This window comes from Carettochelys insculpta, chromosome 20 (assembly GCF_033958435.1).
Source record: "Carettochelys insculpta isolate YL-2023 chromosome 20, ASM3395843v1, whole genome shotgun sequence".
Lineage (NCBI taxonomy): Eukaryota > Metazoa > Chordata > Testudines > Carettochelyidae > Carettochelys > Carettochelys insculpta.
In genome coordinates, this window is record NC_134156.1 from 6,429,990 (window position 1) to 6,445,950 (window position 15,961).

A 15,961-nucleotide genomic window follows, 5' to 3' on the forward strand; every position below is an offset into this window, starting at 1 on the left:
ACAGGCTTTGCTACAGGCGCAGGCGTGGCAGTGCACAGAGAGGGAGCACCTGGCTAGAAATCGTGGTGGAACAAAGGACATCCCTATGTGGTTCCTACAGGCACTCATACCAGAGAACAGAGCTAGCACATGGCTTCCTGTATTGAAGGGGACACAGCCTGTGTAACCCACACATCTACTAGGTATGGTTCACTGTCCCATGTAGTGGTACCTGGACCACTTACACACAGAACTAATGAGTGTAAGTCAGCGGGAGGGGAGAAAGCGTTACATTAGAGCCCATTCACGAGCCCAGAGCCGACCTGCTCCTCCTCCATCGTCCCAGCCCACAAGCCGCAGGCTAGTCTGCTGCAAATGGAAATCTTGGCCTCACTGCAGGAATCTGAGCGGGCCACCTGCTCGTCAGATGGGGCTGTGTGGCTGCCACCAGGTGGCTGAGCTGCCGCCTGCCTTTAGGGTGGAGTCTGCCTCTGGGAAACTCCTGATCTCCACTCAGACTGCCTTGCACTCCTGTCCAAGAGCTAAGATCCTGAAGGCCTCAAACTTTTCACAGCCGTACTCACTGCCTACCCTGCCCTGTGCCCCACATTGGGAGCTGGAAGCCAGGCCAAGAGCTGGGTGACTCCTAGAGGGAGAGGGGTGTTAGGAGCATGGATAGAGGTAAGAGGACCAAGGCTGGAGACCCAAGTTCCCCAGCTCTTAGGGGTGCTCCTGGCAGGTATGGAGTCAGAGATGCGTTCCCAGAGGTATGTGTAGACTCCCCTCTCCCCTCCCTACCCCGCCAAAAAAAAGAAACAGGCTGGATGGTGGATCAGGCTGATAGACTCGGAAGCACCTTTCTAGATGTGTCTTGGTACAGGAGCCTTCTGAGAGCTGCCGCCCCATCTCCTGTCACACGTCAGTATTTCTAGGGAGACGGTTTCAAATAACTCCTCAGGAGGGACCAGCGGTTGTTTTGCTGCTTTAATCTGATAAAAAATATAAATAAATAAACCAGGGGGTTAAAAGAGGGTGAAACCCAAACCCAGAGACCACTGGTGCCTCATCTGCTGAAGCAGCTCTGGGCTCCTCCGATGTCCAGGTGGGCTGGGGTGCAGGAGGAGATGTGTTTCAAGGGACAAAAATCCAAGATAAATGGATGGTCATTCACATTTGACTGGCAGACAAAACAAGAGACAGTCTGACATCCAAGTCTCGCTGTGAGTTTCCAAGAAGAGGAGGCAGTCCTGCCCTTCGTGGGTATCGCAGAAGCTTTCAGACAAAGCTGTGAGTCATGCCACAGCTCTCTGGGCTCCAGGACCAGGGGGCGGAGTCACAAGCAGTCCCTGCACAGAGCCACTTGTCCCTTCCGGTAATCGCGACATGGGCAGAGGCGCCGGTACTTGGGGCTGGAGCCTGCACAGCTGTAGAGGAGCGGTTCCTTCTGGAGGTAGCACTCCTGCACGTTTTCAGCCATGGCTGGGTAGAGGTGGCTCATCTCAGACTCGGTGCTGTCACAGGCAATGCGGAGCCTGGGGAACAAACACCCAACGCTGAATTCTGCTGTGTCTCTCTTTGCGCTTGTTTTTCCGAGGATTTTATGCCAGCTTGGAGCATGCCTTTAGGGAGGGCTGCTACGGCTCTGGGGGAGGTTTTAACATGGTTCTGTTCACAGACCATCTCTGCTTCCAGCCTCACTGCAGAGCTGTCCCTCGCCCACCGTAACTAAGCTTAAGTGACGCATGATTTGCAGAGGAAGGGCTTGGAAACTAACATGTGCAGGGCTGTCCTGGTGCAGAGCCGGGAGCAATCTCCCCAAATACTGCAGACCCCTTCCCTCCCCCACTGCACCCCTACCCTGGGAATTAGCCCACACGGTGAGTGCAGGGGGGCAGCCGGGGAGATAGTCCTCCCTCCTCCCATCCATAGAACAGCTGAGGCGGCCTCCACAGGGCCTCCAAAAGCACAGGGCCTGGGGGGACAGCCCCAGTTCATCCTATGGACGGGACAGCTCTGCACATGCGACTGCCAAAGCAACCTGAGCTCTGTGTGACCCGTGCAGCCCAGGCGTGAAACCTGTGAGCTCACCGCAGCCTTTGCGTGCAACCTGCCTGCCCAAAGCAAACTGCCCCTGGAATCCAAGGGACTGCCGCAAGGACAGGTAAGAGGCTTTCTGGGTCACGCCGCATGCGTGAGTGGGCAGGCGGCCATGTGCAGCTCCCCCACGCATCCGAGAGATTCTAGGCACTCGTGAGATGTGCGCACCAGGTCCGTACGTGGAGTGTTGTCAGAGGGGACTGGCCACAGGACAGGGATAGGCCAGTGTGAGGGACATGCTGAGAGCAAGCTAACCACATCCCTGCACTCCATCAGTGCCCATGAGGCATGGCTGCAGAGCATGGGCTCCCTAGAGATGGCAGCTTACCAAGCAAAGCTGGCCAGAGAGCAGGGGACAGCTTGCCAAGAGGAGAGGCCATGGGAGCCCTACCTGGCTTATCCTTTCTTTCTCCCATGCCTTGTTTGGGGAAGCAGCCCTGAGTGTGCTCGGGATGTTTGTTCTCCTCTGGTCCAGCTCCAGGAACTGGAGGTAACTGGACTCAGAACGGAACCTAGGAGTGCACTCAACCCCCCTAGGGAACAACAAACTTAACCGAAAGTGGAGGCTCCAGCAGGGACCCAGGGCAGGAGACACAAAGAGATGATGGCTGAGCCCTGGCTGGCTATAGGCAGCGTCAACAGACTCCTTGGAGTAGCGCCAGAGGGAGAGATGGCTGGGTAGAGAGGGAGGTTGTCTTGTTTCTGTAGGTGGCACTAGACTGCTGGGGTGTTCTCTGGTTGGAAAATGCCCCAGGGTATCACTGTATGCCCAGCAGCTCTGCCTAACAAACTCCCAGCTGAACTGGTGACTCTGAACCTGCAATTTCACTCTGGGGGGCAGGGGAAGGAGCCAAGAGAGGGGGATCTGAGCTTCGGCTCTAATTCATCATATAAAAATGTTGCTAGGACTCAGACTGCCAGCCTGGCCGGCACAACAGCAATGGTAGTCCTTACATTTTAATTGTCCAGAGCTCAGTGTGGGATTGGGAGGCAGATTTATGCTTTGTTAAAGACTTCACTGCCTGTGTGTTCACACTGGCACGTTGGAGAGAAAGGTGGCGGGGGCGGGGGAAATGGGGTGAGGGACGGGCCTGGGAAATCCAACATTCGTGGTGAAGGAGAAGCCCATTCAGGCACAATGCATGCAAGTGGCATAGAGCAGTCTGCACGTGTCGTGCTGGGTACCTGCAAGGGGAGCTGTGTTTGCAAGGTGCAGGAAGCAGCACTAGCAGAACAGAACAACCTGGCTTTTCAGAAGGGCACTAAGGGAATGGTGCCTAGTGGTTAGAACGAGGGCTTACAGGACGCCGCGCTGGCTTCTGGTTTTGGCTCTGCCGCTGCTCAGTCTGCAGCCTGGGGGACGTTATGGGGGATCAGACTCTCCAATGAGTTCAGGGAGCAGTGGCTCCCATTGCGACAGCTAGGAGATCTGCACCCAGCATGCCCACCTTGTGCCACGCACGCTCCGAACTCTATTACTGTACTTCCATAAGCCACGTCTGCCCTGGGGGATGCTCCCTCCCTGACTAGTGGTGGCCAGCGAGGGCCTCAGCTCAGAAAGTGGGGCCTTTAGCTGAGCCAGCCCAGGCTCCTGTATAAAGATCCCAAAGTCCCAGGTTTGGGCTCAGCATCATGTCGAACTGGAGCTGAAGCTGGCTGAGGAAGCAGATCTGTGCGGGCGTGGGACCAAATTTTCAGAGATGCCTATTGCTCACAGCTCTCACTGACTTCAGCTGGCCCTGGCCTGAGCAGCTCTGCCAGTCAGGCCCTTCACCTCTCTGTGCCTCAGTTTGCCCACCTGTAAGACAGGGATCAGCAGGGCCCACGGGCACCATCAACCCTGGGGCAAGGTGGGAGGGGGCCTGGCTCCAGGTCCTTGGAGGGGGCAGGGCCAAGGGTGGAAGGGGTGGGGCCAAGGGCTGTGTGCCGCTGGAGCAGCGCTGCCTGAGCACACCAATGGGGGCTGCAGCTCCTGGCACCCTTGATACGCCGGGCCTGGAGCAACCGGTCCCTTTGTGCCTCCCCGTCGGCCAGCCTGATGGGGATCATAATGTTGCCTGATGACAGGGGAGGCTTTAAGGCCTAAGGAAAGCAATTCAGGGTCCCTTACTCAGGGCAATGGATTCACACCACCCCCCCATGCAGGGGAAAAGGGGTCGGCGTGACAGCCACACTCACTGGAGGAACACGTCCTTCGTGTCGAGGAACTGGAAGAAGCTGGGCTCGCAGACCAGCCCATGCTCCTGGCAGGTCTGGGTGCAGGCTCGCCCAGCCTCGGACACCCACACCTGCAGGGAGCTCACAGGAGGCCAGGCCGAGGGGGTGCTGCTGGCGTTGAGCGACCACACCAGGTGAGTGGCGTTTGGCGACAGGCTGAAGGGGCTCTGAGAGCTTGGCACAGCGTGGCCCCGGGACTTTGCCGACAGACGAGAAGCTCCAGCACAGAAATCCTAGCAGGGCAGAAAAGGACAAATCAGAGAGAGCCCTGCGTGATGGAAAGGGTTAAACATCAGGCTGGTCTGCAGGGAAACACTTTCGAGGCTGCGACTGGGACTGGCTCTGCTGCCTGGAGCTCTGGCCCATTTCGGCAGCTGCACCGCTGCTTCCTTACGCATTACAACCCCCTTCTTATTTAACACGATTCTAATTGCAGGAGGTGGCGTGAAGGTTGGGGTGGAAACTCACTGCTCGCAGCCCCCTTACCAGGAGCCACTCTATGGAGGGCCCAAGTAGCCCAGTCCCCAGGGATTTGCTCTGATAGATGCCCCTCCCCCTGCTTAGGATCTGGAGCTAAACTAGGGACCCAGAGATGAGTGGCCCCCTATTTCCCCTGCGTATTGGTGGCAGGGCTCTGCATAGAGCATCTGTATCCTTGTCACTAGCGTGTTCGGATAACTATAAAGGAGCATATCCCTGCAGGTACTGAGTGATCCTCACACCTCCCCACCCAGGCACAGCCCAGATAAGTGGAGTGCAGGGCTGCTAAGGCACCTGAATTATGACGACAAGCACCTCCTCACGACCCAGCCTCTGTTCCAGAAAGGTTCAAAGCGGCAATCGGTGGTTGCCACCACAGGATTAAGGAGAGCATAGGCCGGCGGGCTGAAAAGTGTTGTGACTCTCTAGCTATGTCTACACGTGAATGCTACATCGAAATAGCTTATTTCGATGTAGCGACATCGAAATAAGCTATTTCGATGAATAACGTCTACACGTCCTCCAGGGCTGGTGCCGTCGACGTTCAATGTCGACGTTGGGCAGCACTACATCGAAGTAGGCGCTGCAGGGGAGCGTCTACACACCAAAGCGGCCCACATCGAAATAAGGGTGCCAGGAACAGCTGCAGACAGGGTCACAGGGTGAACTCAACAGCAAGCCGCTCCCTTAAAGGGCCCCTCCCAGACACAGTTGCACTAAACAGCACAAGATCCACAGAGCCGACAACTGGTTGCAGACCCTGTGCATGCAGCATGGATCCCCAGCTGCGGCAGCAGCAGCCAGAAGCCCTGGGCCAAAGGCTGCTGCACACGGTGACCATAGAGCCCCGCAGGGGCTGGAGAGAGCGTCTCTCAACCCCTCAGCTGACGGCCGCCATGGCGGACCCCGCTATTTCGATGTTGCGGGACGCGGATCGGCTACACGTGCCCTACTTCGACGTTCAACGTCGAAGTAGGGTGCAATTCCCATCTCCTCATGAGGATAGCGACTTCAACGTCTCGCCGCCTTATGTCGATTTCAACTTCGAAATAGCGCTCGCCATGTGTAGACGTGGCGGGCGCTATTTCGAAGTTGGCACGGCTACTTCAAAGTAGCCAGCACGTGTAGACGCGGCTTCTATGTCTCATTTGACAGCTGTTGCACACAGCCTGCTGGCCATGCTGCCTGGCTGGCCACTTCCTCAAGAAATGCAGGGGGAAGGAGAGAAGGTCACAGACCTGGTGCTGAATGTAGGCGTGAATCCGCTCCAGCATCCCCTCGCAGGTGTATTCGTAGGGTACGTAAGGGTCCACCTGTAGAAGGGAAACACCAGGACATGCCCATGAGCAGGAAAGGACCTCTTCCTTCTCCTGGGTTACGGCTCTCTGCTGCCCACCACCTATAAAGCCAGCTCTTAACGCCTCTGGAAGGAAGAAATTCATTGGGAGCTTTTCATGTTTCCCTTCACAGGAAGGCCTCCTGCAATCCATTTCCAGGCCCATCTTCACTGGTGGGAGCAACTAATGTTGGGTGGAAGATGGGCACATAAGCACCAGCCAGTGCTCCAGAACATGGCTTGCTGCATTGCTGACTACTTTGAAGTCCCCATGGGGCAGCAGTTTGGACAGGGTTACTAGGCTCCAGCACTGATTAATCCATTCTGAATAATTGCTCACATTTTGCACCAAAGCTGAGAGAGACCCAGAACTTCTATTTCCTGGGAAATCCCACCATTTCAATATTTGCTTTAGCTCGGAATCAGAATGAAAAATAAGCATTTTGGAATTTCCCAACGGATGACATTTTCAACCAATTTTTGGTTTAGGTCAATCACAACAAAAGGTTTTGATGGTGACTGGTCTGACATTCTATTGTCATTTCTAATAGACAATAAAATAAAATGTTTGAAATCTTTTTCAAACACCCAAATGTCCCATTCCCAAGAAGGAAAAGTGTGAACCTCTCAAAACACTTCCCATTCGCTGCTGTTTTACACAATGCAATTGAGTTCAACTCAATATGATTCTGCAGAAAGTTTAGCTAGACAAGAATCTGCATTTCCTAGCAGGAAAACATCCCACTAGAAATTTCTTACTGGCATTATTTGCACATCTCTGGTCCCATCAAACCAGGGATCTTCTTTTGGGCATGGGGGGTGTCTTTGGAGCAGTGTGTTGTCTGGATAGACATGGCCTTGTTTCAAGGCTGCTATCCAGCCAGACTTTTCTTAGGCACTTGCCTGGCAATCATCATGTTGGACCTGTCGGAAATGCCAACACACACAAACAGCTATCTGCTACCAACAGGCACATGGATGGAGTAGGAACTTGAAAGATGGGAGCCCCAACACAGAAGGGCTCCTTCCCTTTCCCTTGTTCTAGAAAATCCGAGTTCAGAATGTGGCAGTTATGAATCAAAACAAAACCTGGTGATCACAAGGGTGTGGAGTCCTCTCTGGACCCAGCCACAGCCCCTGAACTTTGCCTATGCTCTTTCAGAAGAATGTGTGAGCGCAGGCCCGAGGAAAAGGTTCTGGGGACAGATGCTTTCAAAGAGTCCAGAGCAATAGCAGCATTATGCATTCTGAAGTTTTGTGACATTGTAATTGAGACTGCTGCTTGTCAGACTGATCTTAGCTCACGAAGCTTGTGCTCTCCAGCTGTCTGCTGGCGTCTCAGCGTTTATTTGGGCAGGAAGCACTTTCCATTGAATCATAGAGTCCTAGGGCTGGAAGGGACCTCAGGAGGTCATCTACTTCAGCCCCTTGCCCTAAGCAGGATGAACCCCAACTAAATCATCCCAACTAGGACTATGTCAAGCCGGGACTTAAAATCCTCTAGGGATGGAGATTCCACCACCTCTCTCGGTAATGCATTCTAGTGCTTCACTACCCTCCTTGTGAAATAGCTTTTCCTAATATCCGACCTACACCTCTCCCTCTGTAACTTCAGACCATTGCTCCTTGTTCTGTCATCTGTCACCACTGAGAACAGCCTCTCTCCATCCTCTTTAGAGCTTCCCTTCAGGAAGTTGAAGGCTGCTATTAAATCCACCCCTCACTCTTCTCTTCTGCAAACTAAATAAGCCGAAATCTCTCAGCCTCTCCTCATAGGTCATGTGCTCCAGCCCCTTAACGATTGCCGCTGTACTCCACTGAACCCTCTCCAATGCATCCACAACCGTTCTAAACTGTGGGGCCCAGAACTTGATGCAATACTCCAGATGTGGCCTCACCAGTGCCCGATAGAGGGGAATAATAACTTCTGTAGATCTGCTGGAAAGACTCCTAATGCACCTTAATATGCCATTAGCCTTCTTGGCGACAAGGGCACTGTTGACTCATATCCAGCCTCTCATCCACTGCAATCCCCAGGTCCTTTTCTCCTGCACTGCTACTTAGCCAGTTGGTCTCCAGCCTGTAGCAGTGCTTGGGATTCTTCCATCCCAAGTGCAGGGCTCTGCAGGTCTCCTTGTTGAACCTCATCAGATTTCTTTCAGCCCAGTCCTCCAATTTGTCTAGGTCGCTCTGGACCTTATCCCTACTCTCCAATGTATCTATCTGACCTCCTAGCTTAGTGGGTCAGGCTATCTTTTCATCAGATGCATGACCAGCCAGCAGGACTGACAGCCATGGCGGGCCACAGGGCAAGGTGTGCAGAGGGATCGTTTGGTGCTCTCAGAAGGGGCAGCCCCTCAGGCAGAAGGGGCAGGGCTGGGAGCAGCCAGCCCTGAGCACCGCCCCCAGTGCACCATGTTCCCCAGTCAGCCCTCAGTAGTGGCAGTGGCGGCTGGGACTTGGCTTATTTGCCTCCTCCTGTTGGCGAGCCTGTGTACAGCGCTTAACACAACCGAGCCCTCTCCAGCGGCCACCACAACCGCAACACTAGGTGGAGCTGCTCAAAGATTTGGTGACCTGGCCTATCCGGGAGAGTGCTAACATTACAGAGAAGGGGGACTGGAGAGACTGGGGTATTGCCAGGACTGTAGAGCAGATTGACGGGGAAGGCCGAGATCTTTAGAGAGTTACATAGCACAGCTATGCTGCTATACAGCAAAACACAGGAAATGTAGGGTGGCGGGAGGAGATGTGAGCTTAGGAAGTGAGGTTCATCCCCTGGGAAGTACCCCCACATTAATCCAGACACGCAATAACTGCCGTATTTTGTTATATTGCACCATCCCCTCATCACCCTCACACACCCCAACCTTGTGTGAGAGCCCAGAACCCCGGCCTGCCCCTAATTCCCTCATCCTGGCCCACCCTACAGCCTGCACCTCCAGCCAGAGCCCTCACCAATCTCCTGCACTCCAGTCCCCTTCCCCAGCTGGGGGAAAGTGAGGGGGAGATGGAGCGAATGGGGGGCAGGGCCCTGGAGATGGGACAAGGCCTTAGTTCAGGGGTGGGTCGGGAGGTCCCAGAAATTTTAGATCAAGATCAAGGGAATCCTTAAGTTGCTAACATTTGAGAACTGCTGTCTTAGTCCACCCAGCCTACTGATTTAGCAAATGCCTCCTCAGCAGCCAAGCTAGCACTTGTGGAGTTAGTGGCCATGGCTGAGTGGGAGCAAGCTCCCGAGGGTAACAAGCCATAGACAGCAGAGCTAAGCTTGCTGGTTCCAGGTCTGCACCCTGTGCTGGTCTTGGGGGCAAGAGCAGAGGTTATTAGCAGGAACTCTGGTTGGCTGTAGGATGCAGCGTGGCTACGACGATAACGGGATTAAGGAAGTCAGTGGAACACAAAGGAGCACCAGCGAAATATCCCCAGGGGGAATCACCTTTGTGCCTTGTTTCCCATTTTGCAGGCAATCCATCATTTCCCCACCGCTCCTCACACTCTCCACCAACCCTCAGAGGGGAAAACTGCCTAATGTGGCCTCAGTGGAGAGTTAACATTTGGAGCTTAAGCTTTATTGCACCACAAAAGACAGGCTGTATGTAAAACAGGCCCTCTGCTGAGACCAATTAGCATTTAAATGAAAGCTATGATTAGCTATAAAAGCGAGCAAGGCTCAAGCAAATAGTGGGAGGGAGCAAGCAGGAGGCTGTAGCCAGTGGGGCACATGGGAATAAAGGGTTTGTCCTAAAACTTTGGCATGAGACCAGGCACAATGAAATTACCGAATAGCGATAGTCCTGCAGCTGGCACCTGGCCTGCCTTGCCATGATTAATGCAGGCAAGAGCACAGACACTTGAACTTGCTTGTTGATCTTCCCAGATTGCATTGAATCCTACTCTGTCCCACTGAGGCACTTGTCTCATTATCCCCATGTTTCTCCTCTGCTGTGGATTGCAGTTTGACTTCTTCCTATTTGTTTCCTGGCCCTGATTAGCATTGCCTGAAACCTCACCAGTCCCCACAGCAGCTTGGCCTATCTCTGTCTAAAATCTAAAGGGATAGCATCTAATAGTTATCATTAGCAGCAGATTACGCAGGACTGAACAGATTGATGGAGCTCCAGGGTGTCCCAGAGGCGACCAAAGTGCCAGGCCTAGGAATGACAGCAACAAACCGTGGGTTTATATTTAACTGGGAGCTGACGAATGGAAGAGAGCAGTGACCATCTCTTATGGAGAGGAAGGGACAAGAAAAATGGGTTCTACTGGCTTTCCAAGTAGTAATGCTGGCACTGAGAGACTCGAAGATTTGTCCTGATGGGAGCATTTATTTTGAAACACATTGTCATCACTCATGCATCTGATGAAGCGGGTCTTTGCCCACAAAAGATGATGCTCCAAAATATCTGTTAGTGTATAAGGTGCCACAGGACTTCTTGTTGTTACTGTCATGAATGAAAGCCTGTAAAGGGTTAAACCCAGAGAGAGTGGGTTCTCTGTTGGCAAGCAGCCAGGTGAGCCACTGAGATGAGAGGGGGGGATTTTTTGAATTGAAACAGTTACCTGCTGAGGGGTCTTTCTTTTGTGTGGCCGGAGGGGAGAGAAACAGATATGTTTAAGCTTAAGCAGATTTAAGGAATTCAGTAAATGTCCAGGCCTCAAGGAGATCTGGGCATACAGATATGTAAGTAAAAAGGAAATGTTTAGTCAGATATAATCAGGTTATTTTTTTATTTTGGGCTTGGTGCAGGACTTCCTAAGATGGCTGATGTACCCCCCTGAACACTGTAACTTCTAAAATGAATCCCAGGGAAGTCATTCTCTGTGCTTTAATCTGCCTTTTTTTTTTAAGTTGCTTTGTAAGCAACCAAGTGTGCTTTTTCACATATATCTTTTCTTTTGTTAACAAATCATCTTTTTTAAGGCAATGATTTGATTCCTGTGTCCTAGAGAAGGGTCTGTGTATATGTATGCCTAAGACTGAAAGGTCAGCTATCAGACCGCAGCTTAATTTCATCCACTTTTTTTTCCGTCTCTCTCCTAGGGGAGGGTTAAGACCTTGGGGTTACCCCCACAGGGAGACATCCCAAGTGTGTCTTCCTGGGTTGTAAAGAGGGGTTTTCTCACCTGTGTGGTGGCAGCTACCTTCCAGGGTCAGGGAATCTGTGACCCTGAGAAGCTTCTAAGCAGACGCCTACAGAGGCAAGGTATTTTTAAGGTCTCTTGAGGGCCCCAACTTCTGCACTCAGGGGACAGGTCTCCACAGTCAAGTTATTTCAAAACAACAGCTGTTATTTTGAAATAACTAACCTAGCATTGACATGACACAATCACTATTTTGAAATAAATTCAAAATAGTGCCCATCTCATTTCAAAATTGGTAAAACTTATTTCGCGAGGAATAGCACCTGTTTCAAAAGAAGAGCTGTTAAGACAGGGAATAGCACCTATTTCAAAATAAGCCATAGTGCATCCAATGGCTCTGTTTCAAAATAGGCTCTACGGCTACCTTGACTCTGTGCCCTTAACTCGTAATAAGACAGGCAATTTGTGCTACGCAAATTGCATATCCTGTTTTGAGTTAATTTTGAAATAGGCTATTTCGGCATTTGGCATTGTCAACATTTTACAAAATAAACTGGTTCTTGCCAACTTTTCATTTTGTATGTACTCTTGGGCTCAAGCTTTGTTTCTTCTGGCCATAAGAGTCTATGATTAGGGATAGATAGATGGATAGATAGATAGCTAGATAGATGGGACTAATGGGGACAGGAATTAACATGTTAGGGATGGTCAGGTAGTTCAAAAGCTGTGGAACAAAGAGATACCCCAGTCAATCTCCTCCCAGCATACAGATCTAATTCTAATAAGCAGAAAACATTTGGCCCCTGAGGTTTTGGGTCTCAGAGTCAGGGTAGTACTGAGCAAGGGCTGTGATGCTGGAAGAGCTGTTTGGCAGAGTGGTGCAGGGATGAAGCAAATGTATTTTCAGCAGCTCTGAGTCAGTCTGATTTCTGACACTCTACCCCCGCGTTCTGTCTGCTATTCATACACAGCATTCAGCTTCGTCTCTCTGGATAGGCGCTGCCATTTATATGAATGGAATATTTTTAGCATGGATTATGAAACACTGCTGTCCTTATGGAGGATTCTTCCTACGTTCACTTCTCATCAGCAGAGTACTGGCAGAGGAAGGATATAAAGCCATCCCTGCTTCCTTGCACAGTTATCCTCACTGCCTGAAATTGACAATGACCCTCTGGAAGTCACAACCACTGCCTGACTTACAGCTTTCCACCACTTGATAGTAATGTGTTTCTTGCTTTGCACACGGACACCCTCACCACAGTTCTCACTCTCAGAACCTTTCTTTAATGGTTGCTCAGGTGCTACAGTGATGAGGAGAGATACATTCATCCTCCCCACATGGGCAATGCTGCTTGTTTCCACAATGAGCAACACAGACACTCTTACAATGCTACAAGCTTATTTGTGGAAGGAACTACTTCCTGGAAGGAACTTTCAGCCCTGGACACGCTGATTTTCTGGAGCTGATCTGACAGTGGTCCTAGCAGCCCCCCACTGCCAGAGGGCTCACTGCCTGGTAACTAGCAGTGAGTCTCAGCTGGCCTGGCCAAGTCAGTGTATCACACCAACTTACTGTAGTCATAATCTGTATCTAAACAGCATCTCATACCAGTAGTTCCCAACCTTTTCACTAGTGCAGACCCCCAATCACCCTCCAAACTGTTTGCAGACCCCCATCAAAGCCAATTCCAGCCACTACCTACACTTCATTCAATGGAAAAGGAAGCCACAACATAGATACACACACATCTCCTAGAACTGGAAGGGACCCTGGGAGTCATCTAATCCAGTCCCCTGCCCTCTTGGCAGAACCAAGCACCATCCTGACATCCATTTGCCCCAGTCCTGAGCTCACAACCCTGGGTTGAGCAGGCCAATGCTCAAACCACTGAGCTATCCCTTCTCCCCATGTCTGCACAGCAACTAAATAACATTATTGGAAAATATTTAATTTAGAATAATAATTGACTGCAACTTTTCAATTTATTTAAATTGTATTGCTATGATAATTTTTATTTATCTTTTATTTTTTTCATGGACCCCCTGCAAGACCCTCACAGACCCCCAGTGGTCCACAGACCCCAGGTTGGGAACCACTGTCCAATACGAGTTGGTAATGCACTGGTCGTTGATATTATGGTGTGGTGCACATGTATGGGTGATATATGAAAAGTTATAAATATGTGCTGGAAATATGCTCTTAAAATGTGATTGGCAGGAATGGCTTGAATCGCTCCATCCAAGTCAAAAGAATGTGGTCCTGCCTGCTTGAATGCATCTCCAATGTAGGTTGAGCAAAGACACACAATAAAAGCAAATTTAAATAAAAGGTAAACAAAGCCATCGGACTAGGGGGAGATAACTACTGAACTATCCAGACTGGGAGGGAGAGTCTGCAAAAATTAACAGGGCATCATTTCCCTGCTGGATTCAGCAAGCTGAGCCCTCAGCAGGGCTTTCTGATGTTGAAAACAAAGATTAACTTTGATGATAGAAGCCAGGGGATAAGGTCATTTTGGTCTCCTTCAGCTGACAAGAAAAAAACCCAAAAACCAACACTTTGTGCTCTGTGTAGATCAGAGCTGAGAACTGGCCAGGCATGTTAGAAAACCAAATGGCGTGAGAACAACTTCTTTGAACAAAAGAGTCTAGTTTGTTTAGTTTTAGTCTTTGAAGCATGCTTCCCTTTGCTGGTTTGTAACCATTTCTATCCCAATTCCTTCTCTTTCATATCACTTCAGGAGCTGTTCTTTCTTAACAAACTTTATCCTGTTTTATCACCCAGCCATCTCAGAGCTGTGCTTCAAACTGGAAGGCAAAATCCTCAGCCAAACTACCAGACAGGTGCTGCATGCACTCACTTTAAAGGACCAGCAAAGTTGGCAAGGCTGTGAGAGCCACTATGAGAGGGGGTGAGCTCTCAAAGGGTTTGGAGAGGTTAAGAACTGTCCTCCTGCCAGGAGCACAAGACAGGGTAAGGTCCACACGCTGTAAGTGGGTCATTGATGTGTCAGGGCTCTGAGCCCAGCAGAGAATCACCCAAGGTTACTGGGCAGGCAATGAGACAGTCCCTTATTTGTCTGGGTGAACCCCAAAAGCATCTCACTGCCCCGTAGTCCCCCAGAGGTACGTTGCTTCAGTGGGTAAAAGTAGGATTGGGGGCAGGGGATGAACCAGTACACCCCCTGGCCCAGATGCACCTCTCCACAGCTGAAGTCACCTCCAGAAAATAAGTTCTAAACTAACAGATGCCTACGTTATTTTTTTCTGAAAATGCCGTTCCTTCATTTCACCAGCAAGAAACCGCAGACTTACTTGTCTCCTTTTGAAGTACTTGTCAAACCCAAACTCAAAAGGCTCAGCCAAGACAGAAGACACCTCTAAGCAACTTCCTGCTATAAATATCTCAGCGCGACTGGAAATTACACCCATTATATCTAATTACAGGTGTGCGCAGTAATCAGTTTCGACATAATGACAGGCGCTGATCCTGCCTATGAATTATTGAGCTCACCCTGCTTGACTTGAGAACTCAGATAAAGGGATTTGATGGGTGCGTCTGTGACTTCTTTAAATAGTTCCTCTCTCAGAGCAAACAGCGATTGCCTGTTTCACTCTCTACTGCTGCAACGCTGTGAACAGTCCTCCGTTTTGCCTGATGCAGTTTTAAGGGAAGGAAGATTTTTATTGCCTTTTAATCCTGGCAGCGACAAGGAACAAGACTCAGGAGGATAGCCATGTTAGCCTGTAAGCATCTGATGAAGTGGGTTTTACCCATGAAAGCTTACGCCCCTACACATCTGTTAGTCTTTAAGGTGCCACAGGGCTCCTCCTTGTAGCAACAAGGTTGTTCACTTTATTCCTATTCATTACTTTTATTAAGGCAGCACCCAGTGATGCCCCCAACAGCATCAGGGTCTTACCACGTGAGGCACTGTGTAGAGAGTCCCTAACCCAGAAACTAGTGACCTAACAGGCACGTTGTAACAGATGGATGGAACAAGCCTGTGATAGGTCTGGGGCAGAGAGAAGAGAGGTAACATATTATTCTGCTCCTTTTTTGTGCATCTTTAGTAAGGTATGGAGAAAGGTAAGGGATTATTAATGGGCGAACTTTTCCCTGGATAGCTGGAATCTGTCCAGGATCATTCTGGCTAGTTGTTTGGTGGCCTACGCGAAATGAATTGGTTAGTTTCTCACCTCAGGTCCCAGAGACAAGTGTCCACATCACAAAAAATTCCCCAGGGGCACTAAATGGACCTTTGTTGTCAGTCTCCATTGAGACGCAAAGGTCATTTCTGTAGATCCGGACTGAGGCCCAACGCTCAGGACAGCTGCAGCTGCCAGTGCAGTACGCCAGCTGCAGATGGGGCAATAGCAATTCTCATTGATTTCTTTTCAGGAAATTGAGTGGTGAATACTGAGGCTTTCCCAAGGACAGGCAGAAAGTGGCACACCCAAACTGACTCAACCCAAGTGGAGAGGAGTCACAACGAACAAGCCTGTGAGCCTGCTGGGGCTAGCTCTGCTTTCACACACGCTTTGGCAAACCTTGCTCAAGGCTATGGGACAAGAAGGCAGGATCTGTCCCTGCAAGGGATGCAGCAGAGTCATCTCCTCCTTCACAGGCCGCGTCTACACGTGCCGGCTACTTCGAAGTAGTGGCGCCAACTTCGAAATAGTGCCCATCACGGCTACACGTGTTGGGCGCTATTTTGAAGTTGAAATCGACGTTAGGCGGCGAGACGTCGAAGTCGCTAACCC

The 15,961-nt window shown here is 50.8% G+C and overlaps 1 protein-coding gene across 2 annotated transcripts in view; it reads right to left on the bottom strand.

Moving 5' to 3' along the window:
* Positions 1-1,006: 1,006 nt before the first annotated feature.
* The window catches only part of MGAT5B (alpha-1,6-mannosylglycoprotein 6-beta-N-acetylglucosaminyltransferase B), a 245,128-nt gene continuing 230,173 nt past the window's right edge, over positions 1,007-15,961 (bottom strand). For both annotated transcript variants that reach the window (XM_075014932.1, XM_075014933.1), the window contains 3 exons: positions 6,012-6,086; positions 4,255-4,526; positions 1,007-1,511 (listed from right to left, as the gene is read on the bottom strand). In XM_075014932.1, the coding sequence (XP_074871033.1) occupies positions 1,313-1,511; positions 4,255-4,526; positions 6,012-6,086 (546 nt within the window). In that variant the 3' untranslated portion in view covers positions 1,007-1,312. The remainder of the gene's footprint in view (positions 1,512-4,254; positions 4,527-6,011; positions 6,087-15,961) is intronic.